The following is a 25,238-nucleotide window of genomic DNA, read 5'->3' as shown; positions in this document are numbered from 1 at the left end:
TCTTCAGCCTGGAGAAAAGCAAGCTCTGGGGAGACCTTGCAGCAGTCTTCCAGTACCTGAAGGGGGGGTCTACAAGAAAGCTGGGAAGGGACTTTTTATGAGGGTGTGTAGTGATAGGATGAGGGGGGATGGCTTTGAGCTGGAAGATGAGAGATTTAGACTGGAGATTAGGAAGAAGTCCTTTACAGTGATGAGTGAGACACTGAAGCACATTGCCCAGAGGAGCAGTGGATGCCCCCTCCCTGGAAGTGTTCAAGGCTAAGTTGGACAGGACCTTGAGCAACCTGGTCTGGTGGGAGGTGTCCCTGCCATGGTGTGGGGGGGGATAGGAACTAGATAATCTTTAAGGTCCCTTTCAACCCAGAGTATTCTATTATATGACCACCACTGACATTCTCTGGGCACTTTCCTCTCCTCTTTGTCACAGGCTTCTCTTTCTTTGCATCTCCTACAAACTCCCGAGCTTGAATGGTGTAAGTAGTAACTGTCTTGATGCTGGCTGCTGTTAAATCACTAGCTGGGCCTTTTGCTTTGTTCATTTATTTTCAGTAAAAGGTGATAATCTGAAGCTGCAGAAGTAATGCTCCTCTATCCTGACTCCGTTCACTGCAGTTTTGCCGACTTGCAACACACATTAATCTTTTATTACTGATCACTATATTAACTCTCACCTGCCAGCTGTGAAATGACCTGCAGAAAGACGTTTAACAACTGCCTCTATCCACTGAGTTTACAGTATACACTTTAATCAATGCTCAGGATTAAATTAATGCTGATAGGCAATTTCCAATATCTGGCATCCATGTGATAAGGGAATTGGGCTTTTCTGGGCTTCTTTTTCTGTTTTTATTAACAGAAAGGGCCCAGCTGTATTTCACGGTGGATCATGTAAACTGTAGTACTGACTTATTGCAGGATTTTGAAACCACTGATTTGTGTCAAGCACAGAATCTGTTGCTTTCTTTAGGATCTCAGTTGAGCTTTTCAAAATAGGAAATATTAGGAACACTTAAACTGCTTGTGTAGGACAATGAAACAGACATTTTGGCAGGTTTCATAATGTATCCAGTAGGGAAATATTTTAAGCAGAGCATGGAAGGTGCAATTTAAAGCAATCTCTGTGTAGTGTTTGCAGGTTCCATTTTTATGTGTACCGAATATTAAAAATGTTGGCAATTTTGGAGAAGATCCTGCACTAAAGAGCATGAAAGTGATTTGTCTGGAGGTTTTCTACTACTGAGCATCCCTGGAGTCAGAGATGAAAAGCAAATTTGAGCTTTAGTTACTTAAAAGACACACAAAAGACAAAGGGGTATATTTTCTCCTAGTTGGTGTAGAGCTGGTGCAATGACAGCGCAGAGGGAAAGTAAAACTATACATGGCTGGAGACCACTTTACTCAATATTGTTTAATAGAGCACAATCCCTTTCCTCTCTCATTATCACTTGAGGACCATGTGCTTTTTAATGAAGGTGCTCATCCCTTCTGTGCTAAAGAGAAAGCAAACAGATTATTTTTTTATAAAGTATCTCATTCTATAGCAACTCCTTATGCTTGATGAATGGAATTGTCAAGGACCAGGAATCAAGAAGGTACTTTGTTAACTAAGGTAATATTAGCTAATGCAAATTTTGCTGGGTGTAATTGGACAGAGATTAATGCACTTCCAGTTAACAGCGATTTGCATGCCCAAGATGTCACATCACTCCAATGACATCATTAGTTCACACTGTATTACTTAAATAAATGAGCAATGATTTTGTACTTTGTTCATTAAGAAAAACATTCCTATGTAAAAGTCATAAGCAGACCAGAGTATAACATTTGATTGGATCCTGTCTCTCATATTTCATTGCAGGTGTCAAGAAGAGTGTCCTATTGGGACGTATGGCTTCCAGTGCACACAGAGGTGTGACTGCCAAAACGGTGCAAAGTGTTACCATGTAAATGGAGCGTGTCTGTGTGACCCTGGTTTTAAAGGGATTTATTGCCAGGAAAGAATGTGTCCAGAAGGGTTTTATGGCCTCAAATGCAACAAGAGATGTCCTTGCAATGCTAGCAACACTCTCAGGTATGTACATCATATTACATAGGACTGCGTTGGTTGGTCAACTCAAAGCATTGGGGAAAAATTCAGTTAACTACACTTACCTACTCCCATTTTCTCTGTAGTGTTAACTAAGAGCATAGGTGGTTCCTCTGGATTGCAACCTTGGAACCATAAAACCTCAGTGTATCTACTAAGCATCTATCTGTTAACTATTTAAGCAGTCCTGATAAAATCTGAAACAAACACGCAGCCTTATACTGTAAGTGCAGCCTTCTAGGCATAAAAACTGTCATATGATGCCCATATATGTGTGTAATAGCCCACTGGAGTTAAAACACATAGATATATTTACTCAAGTCCATCATTTTGGCTCTTTTTGTGATAGGGGTTTGCTTGTTAGATCCATAGACAGCAAGGGGACTTTCAAAATGAAACCTAATTTGCTTCAGTTTGTGTCTCGTGGCAAATTACCTTGTTGAAAACACTTGAGGCAGATGTATAAATAGACTGAAATCAATATCCCTAAGTCAGTCTGTGGAACTGTAATGAAGTCGACACTGTCAAAATAGACATCTCTGCTCATCTCATGTGTGCCTATTTTTGCTCATCATTCAGTATGTGTGTGTATGAAATAGTCAGGAAAATAAATATCAGGGAGCTATACCTAAAATTGAATAAGACTCACTTAAAAGGTCAGGTTTCCATGTTTTATTCGGTTTTGCTTTTTGTAGGATCTACTTCTCAAGGTTCTCATTACTAAGAGTCAGAGCAACAAACAGACTCAAGCATCTAATATGATACAGGTGGAATTTACTTGCCTGGTGCAGGCTTGGATAGGTTTTCCAAACTGAAAAATTTAAGTCCCTTCCCTATTATCCTATTTATAACTCTTTGCCTTGTTTGCTGACTGTTTGAATTGCTGTTTGGAGGTTACTCACTCCCTGACATACAGTAAAGGGAGACTGGACAACAGAAACACCCTGGCCTGAGCAATTCTGATTGAGCATCCACATTTCCTTACCATGCCTGCAAAATGCCAAGGCCCTCAGCTCCCACTTTCCCTGCCCATTACCATTTAGCATTCATAGCCAATCCATGGTTGTGGAGGCTTCAGAGGGAGGTGGGGATAATTGATGCCCAAGCAAATATGGCCTTGATACAGACATTCTTCAATTTTAAACCAGACAGGAAGGGACCTGACTGTCTTGCTGATGATGACAAACCTAGCTAGCAGTGTTGTAGCCTGCTAAAATATAAACATTCTCCCCAATTATGTATGCAAGCAATAGCACCTCATTTGTGTGCCTGCACACACACACACACACACACAAACACCACAGGCAAACCTGTTTGTGTGCTTGAAATAGACTCAATTTGTCTCAGTCTTGGCCATAAACAGGTGATCTTTCTTGTGAATTGGAGTTCAGCTGTGAGTGGAGAAGCTTTGCTTAGCTGAAAGTCAGGGCTCACAATGGATTATTTTAAAGCCTTGTAATTCTGATGATACAAGTCCTCTACAGAAGGATAGCTCCAGCTCTGTGGGGTTTGCCAGTGAGGATCGAAAGTGTTTGACACCTCAAAGGCAGCTCTGTACAACAGGCTTCTATCACTGCTGATTATTCTGTGTGTTGTAAAATCATTGCAAGAAATGCCAGCCCTAAGGCATGAGGTGAGCATTGCACACACAAAGTTAATGTTGTGTTGCACTGAGGAGAGGGGGTGTCTCTAGAATTACTGCAAAGTGAGCTCAGGTAAAAATTCCTGCATGTCACACCACGGCAGTTCCTGCCAGCATGCACAGCTTAAACCTGCGGTGAATACAAGGTAACTGCTCCTTGCTGAAAGCTGTTCCTCATGGGTACTGGAGGGTGAGAATATGCTCTTTGACAGTAGCTGGCACAGTGTGTCATCACCCCCCCACTCCTAGTCTGCAGAAACCTGTTTGCATGCCCATTTTCCTGCAGAGGCGTAAATAGAGTGCAGCTACAGGCTGCAGGCAAAGCTGTGTTTGGCTGCTTCTTGCCAGCTAGGTGCTCAGTTCATCTTTTAAGTGGGGGACGACTGTGGGTGTGAAGGTGCAAGAGCTCCTTCTGGGTCAGTCAGAGAATTACCTGGGAGATGTTCTGGGGGGTTGCTAGAAGACCTTCCTGAAGGAACAGACTAGTACCATCCACCTGTGAGGAAAGATGATGTCTCAGGTTTAAGAGAGCTCAGAAAGTTGGAGTATCACAGCTCTTCTCTGGGCATGTGGTCATCCTTAGACACCATGTGCCTGACCTGTGTTTGGTTGCTGCCTGAGGGATACATTTTATGCCTTCCCTCCCATCACTGCTCCGTCAGTGTCCCTTGCAGCATCCTCTGCTAAGATGCTATCTCCATTTTCTTAATAAATGAGTCCAGTCTCTCCATTGATAAAATCTCTCTTTCTCCTACATCTTATCACTGCTGTTATGGAACAAAGCGGTATCAGCAAGCTGTACATCTGCAAATGTTCTCTCATTCATCCATGGTATTTCAGCTTCCCACTTTTCAATGAGCTCCTCAGAGTGCTGTCAATTTCTGAGCCAAAGAATGTCAGAGTTGATGGAAAATGACCTTCTCCAAAGGCACTCCATATTCTGAATAAATTTTTACTGACTGTTTAGCCAGTCCCATCCAGCATACTTCTCTTCCCACCCACCTCCTCCCATTTCCCCATTTTCTGGTCCTCCAAAGCCATTAATTAAGTGACAGCCATCTATTTTCCCCAGAAGCAGTTTAAAATGTTGGCTACTTGTTGCAATCCTTAAATGTGTAGGATAATTATATGAACACCTGAAGGAAGGTGAGGGAAGCTTGCTTAATTCTTTGACTCATTTGATCTGGTTATTGAAAAGCTGGCTGCAACAGAAAGTTCTGGGGACTCTGAGGAGCAGGTTGAGGAGCAACATTAAGAAATGCCCAATCAGCTTTTCATTTTCACAGATCTATCTATCTATTTTAATGTCTGAGGAGACCAGTGTGAACATCTAGTCTAACCTTCTGCATAGTAACGACGGAAGAATATCATCTAATCATTTCTGCATCAAAGCACGCTGAAAGGCACTTTGTACAGGACTTTTTAAGAACCCCTGAATTAGGTCGTTTAGAATGCGTTAGTAACTTGGACTGTCCTTCCACAGGATAGGGTACACCTGTATAAAGTTCCACTATGCAAAAAGCCCATGTCAAGAAAGCCTTCAACAGTCAGAAAGTCATCATCTTTGCTTGCCCTTCTGAAAAGAAGAGAGGGAAATGAATAGCTGGAAGAGTCTCAGCCACCCAGCCTTCAATGCTGGTGTGGAACCAGCTTGTAGAGCCATATGCCTCTTCAGTGATATCTTTCCCATGTCAGAAACATGTGAAAGAAAGGAAGAGACAATGACCTTGAGCATTGACTTTTTCTACTGTGACATAGTCAAACAGCCCCAGGGACCCGGAGCTGTTTAGCCTAGAGAAGACTAAGAAGGGATCTTCTCAATGCTTTTCAATATCTAAAGGGCAAGTGTTGACAGGAAGGGGCCAGACTCTTTTCAGTGGTGCCCAGTGACAAGACAAGAGGCAAAGGACACAAACAGCACAAACTGGAACCCAGGAGGTTCCATCTGAACATAAGATGCTTCCTTCCTATGAGGAAAAGGTTATCCAAAGAGGTTGTGGAATATTGAAGTGAATCTCCTGCCACCCCAGTTGCAGTTCACAGGGGAGATACAAATAAGAGAATTATCAATGACTGTAGACTGGTGAGGAAAATCTCTTTTGGAGATAGGGTGAGCACTGGAGCAGGCTGCCCAGTGAGGTTATGAAGTCTCCTTCTCTGGAGAGATTCCAGAACTGCCTGGATATTGCAACTCTGGGTAACCTGTTGTGGGTGCCCCTGCTGTAGCAGGGGTGTTGGACTGGATGATTTCCAGAATTTGGAACAGACTGTGCTGACTATAGCATTTTTTCCCCCGGTTTTCCTTAAGAAAGTTAAATTTCCTGGTTTCCTCTGATTTCCTCATAATCAGATGCCTCAAAAACGTAAAGGTCAAACCAGACTTTCTAATTTTCACTTCAGCTAGTAAATTTTTAAAATATAAATCTTTTATTGCTGTAAACATGGCTCAAAAGCCAAGGACTGTGCAGTAGCATCCAAACTGCAGCAAGAGCCATGGAGCAACTTCTTTCTCATGCCATGTTATGAACCATGGACAGCTTCCAGTTTCCACCTCTATGTGGCCTACAGCCAGAGGAGCACTTGGCTGCTTGCATTCACTCTAGGTTTTCTATGCTGTTCCTTCCTGTTATGCAAGAGATTTGAAGAAATGAAAGTTGTTAAGATTCAATGCAAAATACTAATCTATAACACTGCCAAGCTCTTTCAAAAGCGTAAGGTTCCTTCCTGCTCACAGCAAGTGGTTGCAAAGCAGATGTTGGTTTGCCTTCTGGGATCCTTTTGGAGGCCTGTCATTCTTTTACCCATCCACTCAGTGAGCCTTCTCTAGAGGAACTGTTTGTGTTTCTTTATTTGAGTTTGTTGGTGGCATGCAGAAATGCCTTACAGATGCTGTAAGGCAAAACGTCACATGGGCTCAAGACCTTGAAAGACCATTCAGAAGAGGAGTGGAGGAATTACACAAATTCCCATTGCCAGCTCTATTTCTTCCTCTTTGTCCTGCACCCTTGCCATTAGGTGCCTCAAACTTTTCAACTTCAATGCAGCTGGCATTTAGTTCACAGGACAGCCTGGATGCATGGATGGTTGGAGAGAGGATAGAGGAATTCCCTAGCTTGTTATCTATGTCTAGGTACATAGTTTGAACAGAATGATGCCAATATTAGAGAAACGCCCTAACCTCACACATACATACATACTCATACTGCTTCTACATCATTTATTTACTGTGTAACTCTGATGATTTTAATTCCATATATACCAGAATGGGGGGGGAACAAAGAAAAAAACCACCCAAAACCCAACAAACTAATAGTAAAACCTTAGTGCTGTGTAGCGATCTCAGCTGTGGATCTTAACAGGTTTCCAAAAGAAGAATGGCATCATTTTCCAAATGTGAGAAATGAAGGCAGAAAATGTAAGTTACATGGCCAAGATTCACTGGCAGGATTAGAAAGAGAACAGCTGTCTGCTGAATTTTGGTTAAACATCTAAATCTCAGCCATCTTCAAGTTAACACTGTGTCAGGGCACCTCAGTTGTCAAACAAGTGGGTTTGGTTCAAGGCACGGTATTCTTTGTATCAGAGACAAGTCTCCTATGTCCCCTGGCCAGACGTAGTCTGCAGTCTCATTTCAGACCAAGTTCAAGGTCCTTTTTGTCATAATGCTACCATAACAGTATGGGGTGGGGGGGGTGTTAATATTTGGCTTCCTAAAAGCTTTGGGGAAATTTATTCTTCTCCTGTCAAGGAGAAGTTTCCCTTCTTCTGCCATATATCTATTCACCAACTGTTGCTGCCCACCCAGAACTGTTGTTATGGGTACAATAAGTCTGGAATTCAACGTGGAGGATTTTTCCTGAACCTTCAATGCCTGCACTTGGTAAAGCAGCAAAAGATAAGTATTTCAAAGCACTGAAAGATCACAAGTGCTTGGCCTAGGAGAAGAACAGCCCTCTGTTATGCTCAGGCTGATAACAGAATTGGGTTTGCTTCATGGGAAGATTAGAAAAAAGCAGGGACCCAAAACATCTGCATTGGACCTTTCCTTGCTCCCACTTTCCTTAGTCTTGTGAGGGAGTGGACAAGACTTTAAGGGGGCAGAATATTTTCTCGACCTTCTAATTGGATATCAGAAGAAACTTCTTCACTTGAAAGGCTTCTCAAACACTGGACCAGGCTACCCAGGGAGGTGGCCGAATCCTGATATCTGGAAGTGTTTAAAAGATGCAGAGAAGTGGTGCTGAGGAATGTGATTTAGCACCAGCCTTGGTAGAGTTAGAGAATGGCTGGACTCAGTGTCCTCAAAGGTCTTTTCCAAGCAAAACAATTCCGTGATTCTACTGGACCTTGTGTTGGAGTCCAAGCCCTCTATCTCCTGCAGACCATTCTGCAAAGCCTGTTTGTTTTTTGCTTCTTATTTTACTGCATGCTAGGATGGGTTTTAGCATCCTATGCAAAAATGCTGTCTGAAGGAGCCAACATTGAAGCAGAAATTCTTACTGAGTGTAGCATTTTCAATTGAATTGTCACAGACTGATTCAAACTGCTATGATCATATATTACCTTTGAAAGATTTAATTTAGCCAACAGATGCAGTTTTCATGGAACCATATGATATGTGTGGTAGTAGTGAAAACAGAAACACAAAAAAAATCCACTTAAAAATATTTCTTTAATGTCTAGCTTTCTGCTCCTATTAGGTAGTGATTAATAGACACTGAGGGAGAAAAAATGAGCTTTTATGATTTTCATCTGAATGTTAAGAGGTGCTTTGTGAACAACCATAATTTCAGGGACTGCTTTGTAAGAAGAATTTCATGGATGGTACTTTGTTAGGCTGATGAATTGTTTTAATTACTCAGTAAAACACTATTTATGACAAAACATATGACACTCACAAAATTTGATCATTCTTAGTCACAACAGTGTATGACTAACCTCTCCTACCAGTAATTGCCAGAAACATACTTGGAAATTACGGTTTATGAGGTTACCTTGAAAATTAACGTGTATGACATTAATTTTAGAGGTGTAAAGAAACCCATTTAGTCATGCCTGCAATATTAAACTCTTGCAGTAAATAATTGTAGAGGAAAATAAATAGTTTCTATGAGGTAAAATACCAGGAGACAGGTCCATAGAGAGGTGCCACCTTTCAGAACTCTATTTTTTCTTGTTCTGAGAATAATAAAGAAAATCTGATTTGTGGCAGTCTTGTTTCTCATCTTTCTCACTAAGGGCTAGACAGTGCTATTCTGGTGCAGTCTTCTGGTGCAGAGGTCCCCCTGAGCTATCTCAGGTGAAGCCTTACTCTCCTAGTTGTCCTGAAACAACGTGAGGTCCTCTTCCAAAGATCAGACTCCATCCCCTGCTCTCTCTTTTGACCACATCCCCCTAAACAAGACACCCCAATGTGCTCTCCGTGCCATCCTGCAGAAACCTCTGTCTCTCCAAAGCACACATCTAGCCTTCCCCTGCTTTCTCCAGCCACAGCCTCAGCATGGCTCTCCTACTGGGAGAAGCTAGTGCCCTAAGAAAACCTGCAAGATGCTCTTTCTACTCAGAGAAGAGAAAATGGTGACAAAGATAAACTGTTTCATAGCAGAAAAAGGAAAGGGATGGGTCTTCCACCTACCACATGCAGAAGGGCCAGTCCATTTTGGGCTTGACTCTCCTTTCTACTTCTATCACTGTTCACTCTCACAAGAGTGGAATTGTGTGAACAGAAATGAAGCCAGAGGATTAATGTTGGCCATCAGTGCTTACTATTCAGCATAAAGGAACTTGACTCATTTCCCTCCTCAGCTGAGATTTAGTTCCAGATCTCCTGTTCACTCTTGCCCCAAAGAAATCTCAAGGTTTCAGGTAGTGGTCAGTTCTGTTCACTGTGGCTGAATATTCCCTGCAAAACTCTTTTTTCAAGGAGATTTTTCCCTTCCAAAGCACTTTACTTTCTAACTCTCCCTGCTAACTCAGATTTATCTTCATAACTCTCTTGATTGCATTCCTCTATCCACTGGAATTTCTCCTCACCCTGAACATTTTTAGCTGACTGTATTACAACCAAAGAGTATGGTACAGATAAGTCATGGAACACTGTGAATTAATGGTGTAATGGTTAATGTCAGTGATCCAAGTGGTATCACTTGATTTGAGAATAGAAAAGTGGAAACTTCCAAGGTGTAAAATGGCCAGTGCTGTGGCAATTCCATATCTTTGGAAGTGGTTTGCCAGGCTGGTATTTAACACTGTATTTCCTATTCACACCTTAAGTTATATGGCTGCTCATGTTCACCATCCTTAAAGTTTTGGGGTTTGTTCTATTCTTAGTGTGACTCTTGCATTGTGTGCAAAATGTTCTGCTGCTGGTTACAGACTGTATATTTTTTTTCATGCCCACATCTCATTGATGTCTGTCTGTCTTTGTTAGTTGCCATCCATTGTCAGGAGAATGTAGCTGCAAAGCTGGCTGGGCTGGACTCTACTGCAATGAAACGTGTCCCCCTGGATATTATGGTGAAGGCTGCCAGCTGACCTGCCCTTGCCAGAATGGTGCAGATTGTGACAGCATCACAGGGAAGTGTATATGTGCTCCAGGATATATGGTAAGTGAGAGCTGGGAATAAGATGCCTGCAAAAACTTAGAGAGGATTTTAATCTAATTTCAACTAATGTTTGCATAGAAGTGGCCAAATGCAGGTAATTTTTCCCCATTCTGTTGTAAGGCCACGTAATTCTCCTTTGAGCAGTGTCAGCTTATTAGTTCTGGTTATTTACTTAACATCAGAACTGGACCTTTATTACTGTTACAAGGGTAAAGACACAGTTCCCCATCGTATATTCTAAGTCAAGACATGACAAAAAAAGATGTCAGATTATTATCTGCCTGGAAGAACAGGAAAAAAAGAATTCTCATGGCCTTTTAGCATGTTCCTTGTCAGTCACACTGTGATTTTAATAGATGAAGATCTTGTAAAATGTTACAAATGATAGAGCAATTTATGTCTTTTCTGAGCGTATATGGCAGGTGTCTTTTACCTGAGCATCAGAAAGAGCTTCAGACATGCCAAGGTAAACAGGCATTATGTTTGATAGATGAGATACCAAATGGTTGAAGAAATCAGCCAAGATGGAGCAACAAAAATTCAGAATTAGATATTGCCAGGTTGCAGCAGAAAGGATTAGGACATGGATCCAGGTGTCCAGTCCTGCTACTGTTTGGTATAATGAAACTCTTGCTACTAAGTTTGCCTGGTCCTCCATATGAAGCACTTCAGGAGGACACCAGGGAAGAGATCTGCAGGCTATGTTTAGGGAATAATACTTCCTAAAGAAAAACAGTCATTTTCAAGAGAGAATTCTACCACAACTTCATTAGCAGTTGTCTTTCTGTAATTGTGTCCTTAACTTTACATGATCTGTCCCAAGAGGCCTATCTATTTTTTTTTCCTATACTATTACAGTAATTATTAGTTATAATTACTAAGTTTACTAGAAAACAACCTTCAGATTCCAAGACATTCCTAATATTTTTAGAACTTCCACTGGAACTTAGTAGCCAAGTGAAATGTGCAGCCTCCTAGATTAATTTTGCCTAGAATTTTCTTAAGTAGCAGCTTCAAAATGAGATTAATAAATGTTCTAAAATAGTAGGGAAGAGAAGATGTGATCCTGGACCCTGTGGTAGCTGTTTTGATTTGCATTTATGAAACGTGGTGCACATCATATCAGGTGGCTTTAGAAACAACAGGAAGGGAAGGGTATGATGGATCTGGACTGCAGAGAAGTCGCATCCTGCCATCAGCACCCACTGCAGTGTTTGGGGTTTCCTAGAACAAAATGTATTCTGCAGGATCATATTCTGCTGTCCTCTGTAGGGGAAGGCTACTGCATACTGTGGGACCTACAGGAGATCAGTGGGATGCTATTCTATTCTATAGCTTCTTTAGCCTCCCTCCCTTTTAAATCCACCACTGAGTTTGTAATCACCAAGAGCCATCTCCAGAACTGTGGAATTGGAGTTATGGCTTAAACACACTTTTATTCTTTTCTTCATGTCAACAGCTGAACATGGAAGTTGGAGTGCCCAGCTTCCAGGGATTCCATGGGTTCTCACCATGTGGCGTATTACAAATCTATTTATGTCTGAGGAGTGGGACTGTCAAAAGCACTTGTGCATGACACTAGCAATTAGACATGCAAAACAGAAAAAAAATAATCTCTGAGCTTCAAATTCCCATTTACACTAAGAGAAAGCAAGAATTTATCTCCTCTATACGGTGGTGATACATAAATCATAATATAAGAGTGAAGGCAACAGCACGTTAGTAACAAATGCAAACTAAAAAGATACCAAGATCCTCTTTCTCATCAGGAATGCTATTCAAGTCTGCAGCACAAAAATATTTCAGGATCCTTTACTGTAGGCATTTTAAAAAAGCATAGTTTGGCCAATCTAAATTGCTCATAGTTGGTATTATTGCAGACATGAAGCCTAGGAAGTTCCTGTTACATTGCTTCAAAATAATATTTAATCTCATAATAAAGAGCTTTCTTGCACTGACATTTAAACAGCTTGGTTATTGAGGATAGCTCTATAATCACTGAAGCATATTTAGGCATTAGTATCATTGCTCTCTCATAATATACTATAATCTCTGGCAATTAGTCCATGAGGGGAAGTAAAGCCTTGAAATTGCTAATTTATTGCCTCTGAAGAATATTTGTCATTCGTATGCATGCCAGATGACTTGAGCTGCAATGGTTCTTTCAAATGCTAGAGAGCACAGGCTGTAAAGCAAACTTGACAGGCACCTTTACTTCCTAATGGAATGGAGGTGTCCTACCGAGCTGCTCTTGCTGGATGCTCCATCATCAGGGCAGGGAGAAGGTGTCAGCACCACTTCACCTGGTGTGAAGTGAAGGTGTCACCCACACACACCAAAGGTGCTGTGGGGCCATAACCCTCTCAAGGCTTGAAGTAGCTTATCTTAGTGACACGCTCCAAATCAAGCTTTGCCTTCGAATATGGATTGCTGCCTCTTGCTGAGGCTACAGGGAGCTTTGCCTGTGGGTGGAATGTTGCCCTTGAACCCCGCTAGCCTGCAAGCAAGTGGCACGACTGTTGATGAATGCAGGATGTCTCTTCTGGCAGCGCTGACAATAATGATGCTAATACAGAGCTGGGCAGAGCTAATCATTCAGAAAAGCCATAAATTAATCCCTCTTGTTTTTTTCTAGCATGAAACTTGGCTGATGCAGTGACAGGGGCAGGAATTTTGCCATGTGATGGGAGAGAAGTGAAAGTGGGAGCAGCACCTTACATTTTCCAGAGATGTGTGATTTACACACGATCTTATACAGCAGAGCAGGCTGAAGGGCTTCTATGTAAGAAGGGAAGGAAGAGAATATGATGGGAGATGGGTTGTGACTGCAAAATTTAGCTGCAGAAACAGAAAGATTAGACCTATAAGAGTTTTGGGTTAGTGGATGCCTAGAAGAAAGAGTGACCAAGAAATGACAGCCTTTTCCTGACAAAGCACTCCTCCAGCCCACTTCTTTTGCACAGATGGCTTGGTTTTTAACTGTGCCCTGCCTCGACTGTGTCAGAGCAGCTGGGCTGGGTTTCAGAATGAATCATTTGCGATTGCAGCCAAAACAGGGACATTTTGTTGGGATGCAGAACAAGCCATTAAAAACACAAAGCATCTGGTTACCTTTATTAAACGTATTAAGTGGAAAGGCAGCCGTCCCATAGGTTGATGTGTACGTGAGCAGAGCACTTAATTTTTGTAAGTTAAGCAGATTTCAGGTTTGAAATAAAAATGTACTCTGTAGCTCAGAAAAGAATACATTATTTATTAGCTGTGACATTTCCAAAAATTCAAATGCCAGTGCTAAATATTGGTGAGCTTGCAGTTTTGGATAGAATTTCAAAACATTTTATGTCTTCTTTTTTGATTAATACTTTGGGTCAGACTCAACAAGCAGATTTTCTGCTACCTAGCTCTAGAAGCAAATTACACTGCTGTAAAAATGTTATGGGGTACTGGTACAGGTCATTTGTGTGAGGTTCTGATAGGATTGTGCTCACACTGGGGAACTGCTCTGTTTTAACTGTATGGGTGTCTAAACCACAGTGCAGAAGCTATGTAGATTTGGCTACAGAGGTAGCTGAGAAACCTGAGTGATCCACAATGATACCCAAAGCAACCCAGGACAATAAAAATGGCATAATAAGGGTGGAGGAAACACAACAAAATCTTCTCCAAAATCACAGGGCATGTCTAGAGGTATTCTCCATCTTCTCCAGAAACAGATTCCACAACTGCCTGTTGGAAATGCTGTGCTTCTTACATCTCACCTGTGAAGGGAGGATAAAGGTTGTATCAGTTTAATTAGAGCTGATTGCAGGGAATCGTCATTATGAGTATACCAATAGGGCCCTTCCCTGAAAGAGGTATTTTGAGCATGTTTGAGGATTGCCTCTTAGCACTGGTGTGATGAATTGCTAGTGATGCTTTTCTGAAGAATGGTTTTGAGAAGCCAATCCACTGCCATCTCATCTGTGGCAAGAGGAACCTGATAAACACATGCAGAGAGTACACAAAGGTTAGCCTTGAAAAGCCTACAGGGATATTCTTGACTAGTAGAAATTGTATCCTTACTCCCACATGCAAATACCTGCTCCTTGCAATAAATTACTTGAATGCAATTATGGGTGGTGGTGAGAGGGGTTATACTAAAGTGAACCTCTCCTCCTCCCAGATTCTGCCTTAAGATGCTCTCTTACAAGCCCACTGAAGTCAGCTGTGCAGTAGGGACGTAAGAGAAATCAGGAGTTGCCTTGTCCTCTCTTCTTTAGTTTTTTGGTTCATTGCATTTTATTCTGGTAATTCAATAAATGTGGTGAAGAAGGCTAGAGGATATGAATTAAATATGACAGGAGACCACAGGAATCCTGACCTTCTGTCTCCCAAGGAAATCTTCAAGCCAGCTCCCTGCACATACCTATCAGCATTCTTGCTACAGAAATCATTATAAATGCTATTGAAACACAACTGAGTTCACCTTCTCCGTTGCACAGCTAATTACAACTTCTCTGAAAACAGTAGCTAGCCAGAGCCCTCATCCTGTGATATGCCTTTGTTTCTTTATGGATGCTTTGCTTTCTGCTTTTGAAAAATGCATTTAACTTCAAGTGGTTTTGTTCCATCTATTGTGGCAAGGAGATGTGTAGTTAAAACATTTCTCAGCCCAAGACACTCTGAGAAAACTTTCACACTTATCTATGGAATGTGTGGCCAGCTTTTACTTCAGCAGGACACTTAGGTCTATATATCACATCAAGATGACAGAACTTATATTACTTTAAAGACTTCATCTATTTATGCTGCAATTTTTTGAAGACCTGTCTGCTTTTATTGAACCCTGAATGCTGGCAAGCAGAGCTAACACTAAATCACCAAAATGAAAGAATCCATTCTGACGTGTTTCTATTCCTTGACTATATTGGTAGATTCCCACAGAAGCCAATCATAGTACAGGACAGTAGGGAAACTATAGTAATGATGACCTCTTACTAGATTTTCCAGCTTTTGGAGTGTCACTTGGATTCCCTAAGACTTTCCAAGATAGATGCCAGTGCTGTGCACCTGTAGCCATTTGCATCTTCTGGTGATGTTGCATCAAAATTGCATTTTAAAAGCCATAACAAACCCATGCCTTTCAAATGTGTCCTTAGAGAGGTGCTCACGTGTATGGACGTCTAGCTGAGATCTGTGGGTATCTGTGTGGTTAAGGACTGAAACACAGGCTTCATCTGAGTCTACAAGCCCATAATTTTGTCTGCTATGCCAGAGCTTCTCACCATAATGCTGCTTCTACCATGAACTGCTTCCAAGGTTTACATGTATATGCCTGCATATTGGAGTACAAGTCAGTCCTTGTAACAGACAATAAACAAAAGCTCAAGCTCAGAATCACAGAATCACAGAATATCAGGGGTTGGAAGTGACCTCAAAAGATCATCTAGTCCAACTCTCCTGCCAGAGAAAGATCACAATAGAAGTAAATGTATATTTTAGTGCTACAAACCTATTGCAATGCAGAGCAGATGTAAACCAGACTTGGAAACAGATCATCTCGGTCTGTACAAACACACACAGCCTCAGGCTACTCTTGGTCTGCCCCATGCCTAGTTAATGAGGAAAAAAAACCCAACCTACCCTTCCAAAGAAATGAGGAGGACCATAAAGTTGTGTTGCCTATAGAGGTCATAGGAAACTTCCAGGTCCAGTCTGTTGAGTATTCCAGCCATGTCTGGCTTCCTTCTGGCACACACAATATCTCTTGTTCCCTGAAGAAAACACACCTGAGAGAAAAAAAACAATCTTTCACTCTATATTTAAAAAAAAAAACCAATTGCAGCCTGCTCTCCAGTCCCACACCTTGAAAATTCTCTCTGATGTCTCAAAGAAAAACAAAAATAAAAAAGTAAATAGAAAGAAGGACCTTATCTTATCTTTAATTGAATTTTCCCTGAAGGACAAAAATCCCAGGTAGGTCTGGAGAAATGTGAAGAATCGTTGCCTAGAGGTGTTTCCTAAACACTCAAGGTTGATAAATGCAAGTTTATCAGAATATTGCCTCTCTTCTACATATTCGCTTTCATCTTTATTCTCAATGTATCATCCTCCTCTACTTCAGAAGTTAAGTGGGGGGAAAAAAAATGAATGAGACTTCTTTGTCTTACAAGCTCCTGGTTCTGTTGTGAATTTATTTTATAAATTTCAGAAAATTCTTAGTATAAAAAAAAAATGAAGCTAAGGTTGGAGATAGTGGATCTGTTGGGGGGGCTTTAACTCATTTAAATGATCTGTTTCTCTTTGAGATAATTCCAAAAGTACTTCAGTGGAAGCTCATCTCAGAGCAACAGGGCACCTCATCAAAAGGTTTAGAAAGAAAAGACGAGGGGAAAAAAATCTTCAATAGAGCCTGTGTCCTTTTATCCTTGATTTACTGAGCATATCAGTTACCCCCCTTTGTTAAGAGCTCTTTTCATTTACAGGTATAAAATAAATTCAGCCATTTTATCAAGATGTTCTTGTTATCAACCACCAGTATAAATTTTACTTGCTGTAGGTGGAGAAGAGGTTTTCTGGCACAGCAGTTGTCCAATTAACTGGAGTATTACAGGCAACAGAAATAATTTGCCCAGTCTCATTTCATGAATTACCTGGATGCACAAGGAAGATGCATTTTTCTCTCGCTGCTTTCCTATTTGTAATCATAATGCAGTGTCTCACAAACATTGTGAATGGCTGGCCATGGTGGCCATGGCTACACAGAACAGCATCCATACTGTGCAGGTGGGCTTGAGCACAGGCTGGAGCTGGCAGTGAGTGAATTATTAATTACCAACAAAAATAAACAAAGTTGTCCTGTAAACAGCAAAGCTAGAAGAGCCTTGTTTGCCATGGATTTCCATCCTTAGACCCCTGGCCTTTCCTACCCTACTGCAGTAGCACTGTCTCTCTGTCAGGTATCCTATAACACTTTAGGTATCAAAGGACATTCAGTTGGGCTGTTGGATCTCCCACTCATGTAATCCCCTCCCTGCCTAACCAGGTTCAAAGTACCATTCTCTAAAAAAAAATAAAGAGAGAGAAAGGATTTTGCCTGAACAAAGACTGAATATTAAGTCATGATTCTCATGCTCCCAAGTCCTTCAACTCTTTCCTGTTTGCTTAATTATTTTCTTTCTTTTTTTCCCCTCTCAATTATTCAAAATTTTTTAGTGCACTTCATTTTAAGATGTTTGGAAATATACCTCTGTAGCCATCAGTAATTCTTCAGCTACCCTTGAAGAGACATAGACAACAGAAAGGGAAAACAAACACAGGAGCAAGAGGGAAAGTCCCTGCTTGGATGCAAAGAAAGTAGCAGGATACAGTTGAAGAAACAGCAAAAAGACCTAGCAGTTTTGAAGTGTTCTGAACAGTTTTGAGAAGTTCATTTTGTCAAAGTCAGCAAGAAGGAAATGCAGTCCCTTTGATAAAAGATATCGATGTGAGCTTTGGGTCTGGGGTTAAAGTGAAAGACAGAGATATGGGAAATTCGACTAAAATAACTTTAAAAAATGGAAGCTGCAAATGTGCCTTGGGAAACTGCGATGGGAAAAGTTAAAAATTACATTCATGTGGTGCTTAAAAAGTGGAGAAAGATGAAAATGCTACTAATTCTGAGACAATTAGTCACAATAACCTGTCAGGTCCTCTGTACTGCCTGCATCCTAAATTCCCCTTTCCTGGTTCTGGGCTCTGAGGAATGCACTATCGTTCAAACTTGCATTTGCTTGGTGTCTTCTGGATGGAAAAAAAGTTTGAACACTCATCTGATATCTTTTTTTAAGCTTACAAATTAGTTCACAAGTGGATGTGAAATGAGTGGATCTCAAGCAGGCAACAAAAAAACACTCTGTTCCATCCAGCCTAATGAAGAGTGAGCTGGGAAATTTTTCTTGACATGAAAGAACTGTCACTTTCTAGTTGTGCAGGAGTGCTTTTGTCAGCTGGGCTGCATGTTCGAAGGTCTGAGTTTATTGAAACCAAAACATCTCCTGCCCAATATTTTGGTACGTTCCCCATATAAATAGATCTGGTCAGGGATCATTTCTTCCTATCAGGATTTTTGCATGTTCATAGACCAAAAGAAAACTCCCTCTGAATTGCGTCTTAATATCCCTTGGCATTGGTGACCTCTGAAGTTTCTTACCCACTTCTTTATGCATACAAAAGTGCATGTTTATGTGCATAAAATGGTGGGGGTTTGTTGGTTGGGGTTTTTTGTTTGTTTGGGTGGGGGTTGGTTTGCTTTGGTTTGTTTTGTTTGTGGTTGTGGTTTGTTTGGTTGGGGTTTGGTTTTTTAGGCCATTGGCTACATTGATACAAAAAACTGTAAGGTTTTGCTTCCCAAAGCTACTAGATCTAATCCAGGCCAGGTCATACAGGTTGAAAAATTATCTTCTGTTGGCTGTGCAATGGCTTGCATGAAATGGCTTTGGTCTCAGTCCAGTTTCCTGTGGATCAGTATGTACATCACAATCCCCATTGCTATCAGCAGTGACTGGCAAATTTCCTGGCAGACAGAGCCATTTTACCATTTTACCGTCACAAATCGTTGCTTCAGGTCAGGCTTGGTGGCATGGCTAGGTTATCTGCTTCAAAGTCCCTGTAGGACTTATTCTCTGGACAAACAGCACAGAGCTTTTGGAAGAGCATCCTTCAGAGGCATTTGGAAGAGCATCCTTCAGAGGCATTGCATGCCACCCAGATTGTACTGCATCTTTCTTGAATGGCAGGTGCATTGCTGAAAAGCTGAACTGCTTCTGAGGTGGCCCTGCTGCATGTAGGCTAGGAAACAATGCAAAGAAACTGGATGTGTGCTAAAACAAATATTTCAATAACAACTCATAAATGAATTCTTCTAGCTCTGTGGTGTTGCAGAAGATACCCTATCTCCAGATCCCAACAGGGAAGATCATTAGGGAGAAGCCACCTCTGTATTCCCAGGCTTTCAGACCAAGCTGCTCCCCTATAGATTTTTATACCAATGAACCAAGTGCTTGCTGCCCATTAGGCTCATTGGTACTCTCTCCCCAGAGCTCCTACTGACCAATTAGGCATTCCTGATGGAGCACCAGCAGCCACAGCATTTAGGAGCCAGTGTTTTCCTAAACTCTGACAGTGTTTATGTCAGTGCCTGCTGCATGAGCCATAATGAAGGGTCTTCTTTCACTTCAGGGCATTTGTTGTGTGCTTTTGAGCAGGTGAACTATTGTACCAGAGTATTTAACAAGGTCACTGGATGCAGAAGACACAGTGGGTGTCCCTCAGTTGCAGAAACTGCATCGCTTTCTTTGAATTCAATAGAATTTTTCAGACTCTTTCATGAACTACTTCTATTTAATTTTGTTTTCTTGCTCTTTTATCAATGGAAAAGCTCCAGAAATTGTCTGTGACAGCTCAAATTCTACTTTGTCAGCCCAAGATTACCTGAACACAGCTGCCAGCTTTGGTAGGATTGTCCTAGATAGACAAGAGTGGAGTTTGTCTCAGTGACTGCTGCTACTAATGAGAACTTATTCCCTCACACACAGTGTCAATAATTTGATAAGAACTATGAGCAAGTCCCAGGTCTCCTCTTCCTTCTTATGTTTACTTTTACTTCTGGGTGCTTCTGCAGTTTTATTTACCTGAATAACTCCAAAGTTTTTTGTAAGTGGGTCCAAAGGAACCAACTTCATATAGAAAGCCTGAATACCTTTGCCTTTGTGGCTAGTGGACTTATTTCCTGTATTTTATCCTTAATTGGCAACGTGACTGTGTCAAATTGCATTTCTGTTCCTCTAGCCTCATTCAGAATCAGTGGAGCTCAATATTCTGTTCAGACTGAGTTATTTGATCTGAATTTTGCAGTGGAATGAACTGCTTGCCAATAGCAGTGTCGCTTTTCATCCATTACGTTTCTAAATGTATGTATCTTTATCCATGTTATTTGTGGGTCTATGCATGAAAGTGCTGTTAGCTGACTCTCCTGGTAGTTCAAATGGCAAACTGACTTCATTAAAACCACCTAAGTATAGGGCTTAAGTGAGAGGTTAGTTTTTTGTTGTACTTTCTGTCTGACTATGTTGTCAAAGGAAAATACTTAATCCTTTACAATCAGACATGTACAAATGGAAAATCCTGGTGTGTTTTCTTATGTCAAAAGGCAATGGAAATTTTACCAGATCTTGGATTCTCTTGCTTTAGGTTTTTGTTTTCAGGAAGATGTCTGGAAGTTTGAAGGGGATTGCTATTTATGTGGTGCTGTGTGATTGCCAGGTTATTTACCAGCTTTTCAGAAGGTGCATCACAAACCCCATTAGCTTGAAGCTGTCATTGAGTGTTATTAATTTCATCCCAGAAAATAAATCTTTTTTAGATGCTTTCTTCTGGGGCTTGGTTTTGTTTTGTTTTCTTTGATCCTTTCCCATGTGCTCATGCAGCTCAGAGCCAAGGTCAACCACAGGTCTTGGCGTTATCAACCCCATACCTGCATATTTTCCATCCATATTGCTGCTTCTGTGGCTTCAGTGCACTTAGCAAGAGACCAGCTGAGCATACCTGCTGTGTACAGCACATTTAACTCCTCCTGGACTCAGTCCATCCGGTCTTGTGTGAACAAGAGTTCAGGCAGGCACTGAGGACTGAACTTCTTTGTCAGCTTCTGCTAGAGGAAGATGCAGATCTCAGCTGGTGACCACACTGGTGAGCGCAGATTGTGCATGGTAGGGAAGTTTAGATTTAAGATGATACTTGGACATTATCCTTAATTGTACAGTACAGCTGTAGAAGGATTTTAAAAGAAAGCTTGCAAATAATGCAAAGCTATTGGGATTGTCAAATCATAGAATCATTTTGGCTGGAAGACTTTTAAGATCATCAAGTCCAACCATTAACCCAACTCTGCCAGGTCACCACTAAACATGTCCCTCAGCACCACATCTGCACATCTTTTAAATCCCTCCAGAGATAATGTAAGAAAAAAGAATACCAAGATTGCAGTGAATTTAAGGAAAGGCTTTATGCCACCGAATAATGAAGTAGGCTGAAATTCAGTGTTCAAAAATGGAGAGTAATAATCAATGGGAAAATAACATTAAGTAAATACACAAAAGGGGAGTTCTAATTCAATTTCTCCCATTCAGGGCTGGAGATAAGTCAGCCACAGTGGATAGTTTTCTGAAAAACTGGGAACAAGTGCTCAGCACCAGTCAAAAAACAAACGAGCCCAGGGCGCCAGATAGCATCATTAGAATGATCAGGAAAGAGAACAAAACAGGAAGGAAAAACCATTTGGGTGGCATTGTATAAATCCATAATATATCTAAATCGCAAATTGCTGCGCACAGTTTGGCTGATTCCTGCTTACAAAGGATATAATGGAAGTAGTGAACGGTGACAAAGATCATCTTTTATATGGAATAGCTTCTATACAAAGAGTGACTCGATAAGCTAGAACTCAGCTCGGGAAACAGATGGCTGAGGAGGGGTGCGATAGGGATCTATGGAGCTGTGGATGGTGCATAGAACGTGAACAAGGAATGGTTATTTACTATTTCTAATAACACAGGAACAAGGGGCAACCAATTAAATGATTGCACAGCAGGTTTAAAGACAAAGATAGTGCTTTTCACAGAATGCGTAATTAAATTGTGAAATGGCTCCCATAAAATGAGAATAAGAGAGTGGGATGATTTTGCTTAGAAAAGGGGTCACCGAGGGTAGCTTTGAGAGAGGTCTCTTACACCATGGGGGAAGGGGAAGAGGGAATGCATATTTGCTATTTATCACAGCAAAAGAAGTTTCCCAATTAAAAACCAGGCGGTGGATTTGAAGCAACCAAATAAAGATAATTTTTCTCTATGGTATTTATAATTAAACTGTGGATCTTCTTGCCAGAGGACGTCATAGAGAGTGGAAGCATAAATGATATCTTTTATTTCTTTTTTTTTTTTCCTTTCTGCTAATGTCCTTTTTGCAGAACTGTTCAGACTACTCTGCCAGAGCCCAAATTTATTATTGCCAAAAAGTCAGGAGGCCACAATTACTCTACCAGGTAGAACCTGCTCAGTGCCACTCAGGAGATGGGGGCAGAGCACAAACCACCTCTAATTTCCAGGCAAAGATACTCCCATAAAATAGCTGGTGCAGAACTACCATAGCCAGCTCTGAGTCCTCACTCTGCAGTACACTGCACTGAAATGCTTCTCCCTGTTTCCAAATGCCATAGTCTTCTGTTAGCCGTGGAGCTGTTCTGCCCAAATCTGGTAAAGAGAACGGTGGAATGGCACATAGTGTGTTAAAATCTTGCCTTTGCTATAGTGAGAACTCCAGTTCAGAGGCCTCAATACAAAAATAAAAGCAGAAGAAAACAGCTTTGTTTTTTTCCCCCTCCTTCTTTACTGGTGGTGTTCAAGGACTGTGATTTATTTTTTGGACATACTTAGCTAGTTTCTGTCCCACACAAGTAGCTTGTTGAGTACATTATGATGGGCACTAGTACCAAGTTTATACTTCTCAGGCATATAAATACTTTCCACTAACCTGCAACAATGCACTTTATGCCTGGGCCATGATACCTGTTGATGATACCACCATTTGTGATACAACAATTTTTGAAGCATTTTAGACTAGCAGCTGATCAAAGTTGATTACAGTAACAGCAATGAACCCCACAGGTGTTTGACTCTTTGTAATTTCCCCAGAGTTAACTTTAAAATATTCTGAGGGTCTGCTCACTGCCTCACCTGAATAAATCTGAAGTGGCCCCATTCCAGGTTTAAATAGCTTGAACTAAACATAGGACTTGGTTATCCAGCTGTCCCCATAATGTACCTCAGGAATCCTCCTGATAGAGACATGACTGACCTGCTTTGATAATGTATCTTCCCATTAACTAAACCCATGTATTACAGATTTCCATTTCCACCTGAAACACTTGCTCCATAAACAATCTCCTCATCTCTGCTGTGAACAGAATTAGGAGTTTGGTTTTGAGTCTTGCCCTTATGTAGCTGCTGGAGCTGGCCAAGCTCCTCACATCCTCTTATTCAGCTGACCTCCATCATGCCTCTTGAACTGCACATGGCTGTGTTGCTTGTACTCCATTAGAGTCTGCCTGTGGGAGGCTGCCCTCTCAGGTGTGATGCAGAGTCTCACCAGATGAAATGTCCTGAGGAAATGATGTAGGAGTTGTTTTACCCTGGCTAAATCCAATCTCCTATTTTTGGAGGGGTCCCTCCTGGATAAATGTACTTTGTAATATTTTATTAGGTGAAAAGTGCTGACTGTGTAAAAAAAAAAATATCTTGTTCAGAGGCTGATGATCATCTTTTCTACTCTCCACACCACTTTCCTTGCAAATACCTTTAATTATATGATGCTGTATTCATTGCCTTGCTGACACTAAAGTGCTCTGCAGTTAAGGCCTAAATACTAAACCAGGCAGATATTCAAGTGTTGTAAAGTTAGGTCCTGATTTTTTTGCCAGCAACAGTGCTACACTGATTTATGGGAAGAGGGGGAAGTGTTCTGTCTCTTGCTTGCCCTCTTTATTGAATTCTTTTCCTTTTTTTTTCCAGACCCATATTCAGGTGGCTTGAACAGTAGGAATGGATTTTTTTAATTGCAGATAACTGACTGATATTGGACATATTTTTAGTGCAAACTAGAAAATTGTTCCCTGGTGCTGAGGGGGATTATAGTGCTTACTGTCAGAAATCCAGCTCAGGTTTGCTGAGGTTTAGTATGCGAAATCCAATTTTCTCTAATGAAAGTTTTATTTGTACTTGTTTTCACTGGATTGCATGGAGGTAAAAAGCCCTCAAAAAGCCAGAATTTGCTGCCTTCATTCTTACACAGCACTGCCCCACTTCATGACCAGTTTCCTTGTGCCAGAGTTTTGTTCCTTTGGGAGGTTTGAAGCATGTTGGAGCTAAGATGCTGGAGGACAGGAGAATGGACAGATTCTGGCTTCAAAAGATAAGACCTTTTGCACCATGATCATGGAAAAATCCCTCTCTGATCCTCGGATGTGGGCACCCAGGGCAGCTCTGATGTCACCAGTGCAGGCAGCGCAGCTCTTTCCCATGAGTTAGTGGGACAGAGACATACTCAGTCACAAGACCTCAGGGCTCAAGTGTTGCATTTCCAGACTGAAAGGATTCTGAGCCAGTGTGCAATGTCTGACTCCTTAGATGCATAGATCATTGAATCCCACACAGTGAATCCCTGACAGCTGTGATTTACTGTGCTGAAAACCGTGAGCTCTGTGCAGTTAATTCCAATTCTACAGATGCATACATGGTGTCCAAACTGAAAACTTACATAAGTTTTCATTCTTCATGGGTAGCCAAAGCATAATCAAAGGCTTTTCTAAGCTGTGGCCATAGACTTCCTGGGTGCATGGTCAACGTGATGGGGAAGATCCCTTCTGGGACAATGTTTGGATAATTGTTTCTCTGAAGCCTCTGGGACCATAGGTTGAGTATTTCTGGGTTTGAAATAGTAAAAACCCAAATATGCTGTTAATGTATCTCAGATCAGTTGTGAGGGAGATGAGAGGCTCCAAGGACCCATCAGGCCAAGAGGCTCTAGGGGCCTGACAGTCCAGACAGGAGAATCTGGCCAGGTTCTTACGTGGCCTTACAGAAGGAGTAGTGTGTTACACCAGTAGCAGCCCACAACAGTTGTAATTTGGTTTATAAAGTATGAATCCACAAAGATCCAGGAGGTTCCACCTCAACATGAGGACAAACTCCTTCACTGTGTGGGTCACAGAGCACTGGAACAGGCTCCCCAGAGAGGTTGTGGAGTCTCCTTCTCTGGAGACTTTCAAGACCTGTCTGGATGTGTTCCTGTGTGACCTGTGCTAGATTCTATGGTCCTGCTCTGGCAGGGGGGG

The 25,238-nt window shown here is 41.4% G+C and overlaps 1 protein-coding gene across 8 annotated transcripts in view; it reads left to right on the top strand.

The window, feature by feature from the left end:
* The window catches only part of MEGF11 (multiple EGF like domains 11), a 298,911-nt gene that overhangs the window by 205,782 nt on the left and 67,891 nt on the right, over positions 1 to 25,238 (top strand). For all 8 annotated transcript variants that reach the window (XM_054169250.1, XM_009903880.2, XM_054169251.1 and 5 more), the window contains 2 exons: positions 1,859 to 2,071; positions 10,159 to 10,333. In XM_054169250.1, coding sequence (XP_054025225.1) covers positions 1,859 to 2,071; positions 10,159 to 10,333 — 388 coding nt within the window. The remainder of the gene's footprint in view (positions 1 to 1,858; positions 2,072 to 10,158; positions 10,334 to 25,238) is intronic.

Source organism: Dryobates pubescens, chromosome 17 (assembly GCF_014839835.1).
Source record: "Dryobates pubescens isolate bDryPub1 chromosome 17, bDryPub1.pri, whole genome shotgun sequence".
Lineage (NCBI taxonomy): Eukaryota > Metazoa > Chordata > Aves > Piciformes > Picidae > Dryobates > Dryobates pubescens.
Note: the sequence above shows the minus strand (reverse complement) of the source record. Positions and strands in the feature narration are given on the sequence as shown.